The following is a 10,174-nucleotide window of genomic DNA, read 5'->3' on the forward strand; positions in this document are numbered from 1 at the left end:
CTTGGAGATTGCTAACTTCCCTGGGAGCTTTTGAGAACGATCTCACAACCGATTTGAACGGATAGCGGCCTCTCTTGATGCAGAACTTCTTGAGCTGAATGCCAGAAATAGAACCTTTACTCTCCTGCGAAGAAAGGGACGTGTTTCTGATGTGCTCGTAGAGAGAAGGATTGGTGAATATATAGAGCGGAGTGGGAGGGTGAGCGGGCCGAGGATGCGACATAAGCTCAGTGATCTGGCTAGGATTAGCCACCAGCTTAAAATCTTTGCAGCAGTCTAAGGAGATCTTGAAAAGACTTCTACCTAAATTCTGCATGGGAGAGTCACGAGAAAGCTGGGATATCGAGATCCTGTGATCGGACCAAAAATGATGAGAGGTGGGCATGGAGAAGGGGGGATCGAAATTCAAAGCCTGGCATGCAGCGTGTGACTTGAATGATTTTGGCCAGAGATCACAAGAAGGAGGGTGGGGAATGATAAGACAAAAGGTTGAATGGGTGCTGGAATGACTGGTCGGAGAGTTTGACAGGCAACTAAGCCGACTACGGGATTGGTTTTTCATATATGAGCTCATTTTCTTTAACTTGGCCGATCTGTCTGTTGGGTTCCTTAGTGGCGTAATGATCCGCTTCAGTGTTGTTGTCTCTTAGAACATGTTTGAAAGTCGTGTCTCCCATTTCTTTGACATTATCCTCAATCCTGAGCTTTACATTATTAAGGGCCTCTTTTTTAAATTCTTTTCCTGCCACCATAGCTGCAATGGCGATGGCCGAGTCTCCCACTATTATTGGATTCCTGATTCTCAGCCGGTTCAGAATGAGGGTGCCTAAGTAGAGGCTGTAAGCTTCAACCAGGTTGTTGGACATTTGGCCCAAACCCCATTCGTAGCTTACCAGAGTTTTGCCTTGGCTGTCCTTTATGATACCCCCTCCTTCAGCTTCCCCCAGGTTATTTTTGGAGGCCCCGTCGAAATGCAAAGTAGGGCGATTTTGATCTAGGATCCATTGACTTACTTCTTCCCTTGTGCCTCTGAGCTTCCAGTGTATTCTTCTCTTGCTAGCTTTGGGGTGTGCTAGTTGATTGTTGCTGTGATTGATGCTGAATTTGTTATACCATTCCATCTCTTCTTTGTGCCAGCTTGATTGGTCTCGAGGAGCGACCAAGTTTGCACTTATTGTTTCAGATATGAGCGCTGTTGTTTTTGCCAGTATGCGGACAAGGTTGGGCTTCTTGTCATTAAAAATGCAGTTATTCCTAGCTAACCAAATTTTCCAACTAAGGGTAGCTGGGATGCATTTCCACATACGGGTGATATTGTTTTTACCTTTCTTAGGATAAGGATAACATTTTACCCAGTTTTTTTGAAGGGAGGATAGCTGATCAAAAGTCTATTCAATTTTCATTGGTCTGACTATCTGAGTCCAACAACTTTGAGCGAGGGGGCAGTGGAAGAATAGATGATGGCTGCTCTCCTCCTCAACGCGACAGAAGCAACATATTGATGGCCCCAAGATCCCTCTTTTCCTTAGATTTTCAGCAGTAAGCACCTTTCTTTTGAGGAGAGTCCAATTTAAATGTTTGACCTTTGGAATGCATTCTGATTTCCAAACAGTTGTGAAGAGGTTCCATTTGGCTGTCGAAGTGGATGCCTGGAGGAATTTGTAACCATCTCTGCCAGTGAATTTCCCACCGCTTGGGTCCCATATATACCTATCTTCAGCCCCTCTGTTGGTGGGTGCTACGCCTGTGAGGGAGACCTTAAGATTAAGCCATAGTTCTCTGAGTTCATTGGGGATTTGAAGGTCCTTCTAGCGCTGCCAGGTGTTTTGGTCCCAAGTTGAAATATCATACAAGGAGGTTAAGTTTTTAGCTTCCATCCAGATGTGCAGAGGCCTGAGATTTTGGTTGTGGTTTCTTGGTCTGGCGCCCATGATTCTATCAGTCCAGATATTGACCTCCTTGCTGCTTCCAGGCACTTTGGAAATGTTCTCTCTGAACTGAGGAAGGACTTTTTTAATTAGCTTCCAAACAGGGGTGCAAGATCTTTCAGCTATTGTTTCGGAAAGAAGATTAAAATTTGGTCCATTCAGGTATTTCCTCTTCAATACTTCCACCCACCAAGAGCCTTTGCCGGTGAGGATTCTCCAAATTAGTTTAAAGCCCATAGCCCGGTTGGAGAAGCTCGGAATTTTAATGGCGAGCCCACCTTTGTCATAGGGAAGGATGACTTGTTCCCATTTGACAAGGCTAAATTTCTTGGATTCTTGCTTTCCCCCCTGCCAGAGAAAACTTCTCATTAATAATTCCATGTGCTTATGTGTGCTGGCGGGAGCCAAAGTGACCGCATATTGGTAGATGGGGAGAGCAGAGAGAACAACCTTTATAAGGGTCGATCTACCAGCCAGATTTAGCCAAGAAACTCCCCAACTTTGAAGGAGACCTCTCATCTTTTCTATGTGTTTGGCCCATATCTCAGCCTTAACTGTTTCTTTGGCTAAAGGCAGACCAAGAGGAGAGAAATAACTCCAGTTCCTTTGCATTGGAATGTCCAAAATCAGAGAGATTCTTTGCCTTATTTGATCAGGGACATTCCAGGTATAGATCTTGCATTTTTTGTTATTCAGCATCCCTCTAGAGGCAACTAGGAAGGCGTCCAAGACTTTCTTGAATCTTTTTGCCATTACGCTTGAGGCTCCCCCAATGAGAAAGGTATCATCCGCGAAGAGCGAATGATTAATCTCTTTAGTCCCTCTTTCTATACCAATTCCAGTGATCTCTTTTTGCTTGCGGAGTTTTTCTAAGTGAATACTCAGAGTTTCCGCCATTATGATGTATAAGAAAGGGGAGAGAGGGCAGCCTTGCCTCAATCCCCTGGTGCTTCTAAAATACCTGCTTGGACGACCATTAATCAGAGGGGCAGTCCAAGGGTTGGAGATACAACCAGAGATGGTGCTTATGAAGTTGTTTGAAATCCCGAGCTTTTTGAGAACTGCAGTTAGGAAGTGGTGGTTGACTCTATCGAAAGCATTTGCCATATCAAGTTTGATTATCATTCCTCGTTCCTTCCTGCTGATGCTGCTGTGAATTGCCTCTTGAATAAGTATGACATTATCTGTGATTTTCCTGTGGGGAACAAATCCCCCTTGGTTCTATGAGATTAAATAAGGAAGGAGCTTTTTGTGCCTATTGGCAAGAATTTTGGTTACTATCTTGTAGGAAACATTACAAAGGGAAATTGGCTGGAAGCGGTCGAAAGAACGAGGGTTAACGTCCTTAGGGATGAGAGCAAGATGTGAGGATTTTGTGTTGTCTCCCATCTTGTGATTTTTAAAAACGTTTTTGACCATCCGCGCAAAGTCTTTTTTGATTGTGTTCCAATGGTTTAGGTAAAAGGCCACCGTAAAACCATCAGGGCCCGGAGCCTTGTCCTATTGCATACTAAATGCTGTCTCCCTAATTTCCTCTTCTGTGACCTCCTGATCCAGATCTCTGTTTTGAGGGTCTGAGATTTTGTTCTCAACTGCGCTGAGGAAGTCAGAGCGACTGCTGAGGGGCTGCTGCTAGAAGAGATTTAAAGTGGTTGAAAGCCACCTCCTTAATTTCATCTTGGTCGCTGTACTCATGCCCTTCTACCTCAATTTTATCTATCTGATTCCCGGCACGCCTAAGCTTTATGTTGTTGTGGAAGAAGGAGGTATTTTTGTCGCCCGCCCTCAGCCATATGCACCTCGATTTCTGCCTTTGTTCCTCTTCCTTAGCTCGATTTTGTCTATATAGCTCCCTGTACATTTCATTTTCATGGATTATATCTTCGTTTGTGGGTTGGCTGTTCTCCTTTTCTTTGTTCCACTGCTCCATTTGCGTATGCAGATCCATTTTTTTCCTCTTCTCCATTGCTGCGTATTCCTTGGCCCATTGTTTAATGACTACTCTTAGGGATTTTAATTTGGTTTCCCAGACGTAGTAAGGCGATCCCCACACTTCCTTTGCCCACTGATTTTGAATGAGGGAGCGAAAGTCTTCTTTATAATCCCATATTTTATTGTATTTGAAGGGGAGGGGCCCCAGATTTCTCCCTTTTTCCATGTTCATCACCACAGGTTTGTGATCAGAGGTCGAAGCTTGAATGATTTTGCTCTTGATGGAAGAGAAGCTTGCTGCGATTCTTTCCTGCACGAGAAATCTGTCTAACCTCTCTTTGATATTGTGGCAGCCTATTCTTTTGTTACTCCATGTGTATTTCCCGTTGAAGGGAGGTATGTCAATGAGATTATGAGACTGGATTATAGCCTCCAGCGACTCTCTTGAGGGGTCCGAATGAAAGTTTCCTCCTAACTTTTCATCCACATTTTTTATGAGATTCAGATCTCCTCCCAGAATTATGCTACTGTCGTGGGAGGACTGTAATTCTAAGGATAATGTGTCCCAACATGTTGATTTGTCCCTGTAATGGTTTGGAGCGTAGATGTTGTATATGCTGTAGACTTCTTGAGAGTCTTTGTTTCTGAGTTCTGTTCTTATCCACCAATTGCAAGATTGGAGGTTGATGTGAGTCCATTTATTCTTTTTCCAGAGTGTTCCTATACCTCTTGATGCTCCTTCTGATCCTATTGAGTAACCTTCAAAATTTTTGAATCGTTTAACTTGTTTTTGAAAATCTTGGTCCGAGATTTTGGTCTCCTGGATGAGGACAATGTCTGGCTGCTCCTGATTTATTAAGTCACGAACTGCATTTATTTTTAAGGAGGAGCCCATCCCCCTACAGTTCCAAGAGACCAGATTCATCATTTACCAGTTTTTGGGTGAGTCCCGCTTCTCTCCTTGGTTTTTTCCCCACTTCCTTTTTTCCTGTCTAGATAGGAGTCCATTGGTTGCTGTGCTCCAGTAGCCATTTCTTTTGCTGCTGCCTCGTCTCTAAGTTCCTTGTTTGACTTTCTACCTGCCTTTCTTGGGGGATCTAAGGGAAGACTGGTTTCTTTCAGTTTATTTCTGGTGAGTATTCTCTCTATTGTTGGAGGAGGGGAGGGCAGAGGGATCGAAGGTGAGGAGATGACAGCTAATGAGTTGTTGCGAGGGGAAGGGGGAGGAGAAGAAGGATCTTCAACTTCCAAGGATTCAAAAGGGTTGGAGGTGGAGGGAAAAGAGGGAGCTGAGCTGGGTGGGGGAGGGGAGGGAGGGGGGGGGTTTTCCAGGGAGGGCTTAGAGCCGGGCGCTTGAGAGGAAGAAGATTTTTTCTTTTTTACTTGTTCCCATTGGCCATCCGGAGATTCTTCATTTTCAATGGATTCATTTGATTTTGATTTGCTACATCTATTTGCAAAGTGTCCGTATTCGTGACATACCTTGCATTTGAAGGGCAGTTGCTCGTAGTCCAGCTGTTGGATGTGCGTCCATTGGTCGACCTTGATCTTGATGGCTTCCGGCAGGCCTTTCCCAAGATCTACTTCTACACAAATCCTGGCGCACGCATGCATGTTCTCCCTTGGCTCGGATCTGTCGATATATTTGCCGACTGCATTCCCTATTGCCTTTACTGATTCGTCCCCCCAACAGTGGAGCGACAGGTGTGGGAGGCGGACCCAAACCGGAACTGCGTTTGGGATGTCCATTTCCGGATCGAAGTCTGGTGTCCATCTGTTCAGATAGAGGCCTCTTGAGTCCATGAAGTAGGGGCCGTTTCTAAATATGAGATTCCTGTCCTCTTTTGTTTCGAAGATGAATGTATAATAGCCCCTTCCACAAAATCTGATGGCTATTTTCCCTTGTGTCATTGCGATCCAGTTGCGCTCCACCCATTTTTGGACTGATCTTGGAGAAGGCCAGAGGCCAGTGAACTGTCCTACGAGACCTCTTTCAGCGAGGGTGATTGCTGATTTCCTTGGCAGAGATGGAGGGAGAGATACCTCGGGGATTTCATCTAGTTTCTTGATAAACTTAGAGACAGAGGGGCGAGTTTTTGCAGAGGCAATATCAGGGATCAAGGAAGCGAAGAGCTCTGCATGGTTCTCTGGATCAAGGGGGGGGGGGGCGTTCCCAGCCATTCAAGACTGAGAAGCCAGCTCAAAAGGGCGAGATCAGGGAATGGGCCCCAGCGTAGGGCCGGGCAGGAGGCCCGAGGATGGAAGCGCAGCGCGCAGGAGAGAGGAAGGCAGCGACTGGCGACAGCCTGGGGAGCAGAACCAGTCAAGCGCGGGAGAGAAGTTTGAAATCGCCTCCAGCAGCCTCCGTCGTCTCTCGATCCCCGCAATGCCCCCCTTCTAATAGATAATGGATGAGCATAAAAACTGGTTGGTATGATCATTATAATATTAAACACTAAGTATTCTTTGTGGTCGTATGCTAATAGATATCTATATATATATATATATATATATGTATATATATATGTATATATATATGTAGATATATATGCATATATATATATGTATATATATATGCATATATATATATGTATATATATATATATATATATATATATATATGCATATATATATATGCATATATATATGTATATATATATGCATATATATATGGATATATATATGGATATATATATGCATATATATATGTATATATATATGCATATATATATGTATATATATATGCATATATATATGGATATATATATGCATATATATATGTATATATATGCATATATATATTCTAAGATGTATATACACGATGGTATATATCATTAAACAATAGTAAATCTTTCATGGCATATCTGGTCAACACAATCGAAACCGTCCGATTAATATGCACCATGCAGCACTCGGCGGTAGTGTGAAAGTTGAAGGGAAATTCATCTTCTCCGCTAAACATGCATTGTAAATTGCGGTAACAACAGACGGAGTGGATACTTCACCGAATCATTGTACCCTTGCTAGTACTTATTTACTGATGGCGATGGCTTTGGAAAAAAAACCTAATACCTATCAAGGAAAACTGATCCTAATTGTTGGCTCGGAAGAGTCATCAGGGAAAAGACCCTGGGTTTAGGCACGAAAGGCCAACAATGGTCCGCTGTAGTCTAGGACAGCGTTGGCATTTTCACCTCACCTCGAAGGGCAAGGAGTCTCACTCGAAGTGCGCCGTGACCAAAAGGGGAGAAGGGCTCAGCATGGAGTCGAGGGGATATCAGTTGAACACAGGTGATCATACACATATGCATTCATAATACATGAAACAGAGATAATGATACCCTAAACTCATACACATGGATTCATCATAAATACCACAGAACTAACAACATTCTAGTATCGATCTAGCAATCACCATCTTCATGCAACAAGGAGACTATTTAAAATTTTAATAAGCCCACAGAACATGATGTGCAATGCGTTATGAGTCTTAATAACCATCAAATCTGATTACATTAAAACAATAGGACATAATACATTATAACTCGACATCTCGCCATCAACAATACATAAAATACTCGGCTCAGTGGCTCGGGTCAAATCTGCTATGCAACCCAGTTCCTCGGTTCCCAGCTCTTCCTACTTCTGCTCTTATGTCTGCGTACCTCCTCAGCAGTTGAATCCTTCAGCATTCGGTAGGTTTGTCCTCAACAAAAACCCCAACGATCAACAAACCCAACAATAACAATAACAACCTCTTCCTTTCTATTCTTCCTCTTTTTATATCCTTTCTAGCTGCCTAGACTGCCAATTCTTGCTCGACTGCTTGCTTCCTTGGCTACCACTGCGCCTTCCCGTCTCCTCACCTGCCTTTGTCTTTTGCTGCCACCTTTCCATCAGCTTTCCACAACTGCTCATTCCGCCACCCAACCATTGCTTCCATTTGTCCTTTCCCGCCCTACGGTTGGTCCAAACTGGTCAAAACTCTTCAAAATTAATGAAGGCTCCAACAGGCCCTGACCATAATTTCTTGACTCGTTCATGAGTCAAGTCATTTCGACCTATGGCAGCTCTGTTGTTGTATCCATGGGCTCTATGGGTGGTGGCTGTGTTGCTATCGGCGTTGTTTCCATTGTTTGTTGTGCTGGCACCTTTGTTGCTGCAATACTTTCTTGCGAAATAGACATCTCTTATGTCTCAATCCTAGCTTGTCATGTTGCATTTATTTATGTAACCCTTTCTTGACCTTGTGGCTCCTCCATTCCAAATGAAGGCTCCAACTCGAGGACAATTGTTGTCATCTGCTGCCTAAACTCATTGTATCGCTGGATAGCCATGTCCCAGTTTGCGAGGATTGCGTCTACACTTTGTGTGAATGCCTCGGCTGATTGTGACGTTAAGGTTTTCAGTCGTTGGATCTGTGGGTCATCCAATTGCTATCTCCTTGAGTCACATGCCTCCTTTAACAGCATGACCTGCATCCGATCTAGGGGCCGCAAGTCTCAGATTACTCTTTTCATCCTTGCCGACTCCTCCTCAATTGCGTCAACCTGGGCCTGGAGGATGTCAATTTATTCACTTATTTGCTGGAGTTAAGTAGGTTCTGTGCACACCCTTGTGCTGGAAAATAGAGATTGAATTTCCTCTTGCAATGGGTAGACTTGGTGATTCTTCAGAGCTAGAATGCCTGACCAGTCGTGGACCTTGTCCATTAAGGCATATCCATCGACGAGGACATCGGCTAGTGCTTGTTTCTTTGTTTCAAGCTCTTGTACCTTGCTTTCAACCGAGCGTGCATAGATTTCTACAAGGTCTGGCAGTGCGGACCTGACGGTCTCTAGCTTCCTCTTCATTTCTGCATTTGTGGTTGCTAGGCGTATGCATGCCATCTGTATATGATCGTAGCAGTTGATCAAGGAGTAGGCAGACATGTCCGCCGGTGCTTCCGTGTTGGCTTCGGTGATGGTTGGCCACATGGATTGGAACCTCTGAGTAAGTTGATCCACTTGTGCTTGCAATCCTGTATTTTCCTCTTGCAGGCGATCTCATTCTTCCGTTACTGCGAGCAATTGCATCTTCTGTTGCTCATGTTCCTTAGCCAGTTTCTCATGCAGGCTCTCGGCCTTGTGGGCAGCTTGCTGAATGAAAGAAAATAACTGGGCTGATGACCAGTGATAGAGTGTATCAGCCCTCATTGTTTTTGGTTCCAGAAATTGTTGTTGTAAGGTTAGGCCGCTTGCAATTGAGTTATTGAAATGTGAGGTGAGTGAATGCTCTTGCTGGGATGGTTATTGTGATGGCAAGGTGAACTGTGGTGTGACTAGGGCGGTACTAGGGTTTGTGGGGACTGTGATCTTTATAGGGAGAATGGGTAGGTACGGGCCAGTCCTTTCTCCCTGCCAACTGGTATCCAGGCATCTTCCAGTTAATGTGTCCAGTCCCAGCATCGGTGTTGTACTCACAATGGGTGGCATCCCTAAGGTCAAGGTGGCACCTTCTTTCCAGCCAGTTTACTGAACTTCTGTTTTTGCAAATAGTCGCCAATGTACGAAGGGGAAGAGCTCGGACACCGTTGCAGAGGTGGAAGATGTTTGTGGGGATGACTCCTGTGATGGTTGTACTGCAGTGGTTACAGTGGTGGGGATTTCCTCGACTATGGTAGTTGTGGAAATTTGGTGTTCAACCTCAACAGTGAGATCGATGATTGGGGTTGGGGTGCTAACTTTCGGCTTTTTGGTAGCTGACTTTTTGACTTGGGGGGTGCAGATAACTCGCTTCTTTTGTGGCTTGGGTACTGGTGTTAGGGAGGGAGCCTGGGCTACACCCACGGGAGGTTCCGTTGAGAGGGGTGGCGTTATAATGGGGAACAACATAGTTGAACCTTGAAAATGTTCGAGATAGTCACCCTCACTTGGCTTAAAGCTTGCGAGTGTCCTTCTTACCTCGAACATTTTCTCCTCCATTTGGAGCAACATTGGTTGGAGTACTTCAGTTTCCACCCTTCTGTTGCTGCTTTCTGCCCCATCTCCCTCTCGGTTTTGTGGCGTCATAGCTCTGAACAGGTACCTGGGCTTCCCTTTTGTTATTTTGCAGGCCACTCTTGGCCAGGACTCTACTTCTCTGCGCAAGGCCTCCTCTGTCAGGCTAAATCTTTGTGGCCTTAATTTGAATGTGGTGGGGTTGACACACCATGGTCTGAGATAAGTATGCGTGTGCGAGGCCCCGAACCAGAGGTTGCTTGAGAACTCATCCAGGAGAGTCCTGGGTATTCTCTCTGCGAACTGAATGGCATCCACCATCTGTGCGTACCAACT

At 44.7% G+C, this 10,174-nt stretch overlaps 1 protein-coding gene across 1 annotated transcript; it reads right to left on the reverse strand.

Annotated features, from left to right (window-relative positions):
* Nucleotides 1-542: 542 nt before the first annotated feature.
* Nucleotides 543-1,121, reverse strand: LOC149196237 (uncharacterized). The gene has a single exon (XM_089408237.1). It carries the CDS (start codon nt 1,119-1,121, stop codon nt 543-545), a length of 579 nt encoding a protein of 192 aa, XP_089264363.1.
* Nucleotides 1,122-10,174: the final 9,053 nt, after the last annotated feature.

The sequence above is a fragment of the Pinus tabuliformis genome, chromosome 2_2 (assembly GCF_031772625.1).
Source record: "Pinus tabuliformis cultivar Carrire ecotype Pingquan chromosome 2_2, CPIR1, whole genome shotgun sequence".
In the NCBI taxonomy this organism is placed as follows: Eukaryota; Viridiplantae; Streptophyta; class Pinopsida; order Pinales; family Pinaceae; genus Pinus; species Pinus tabuliformis.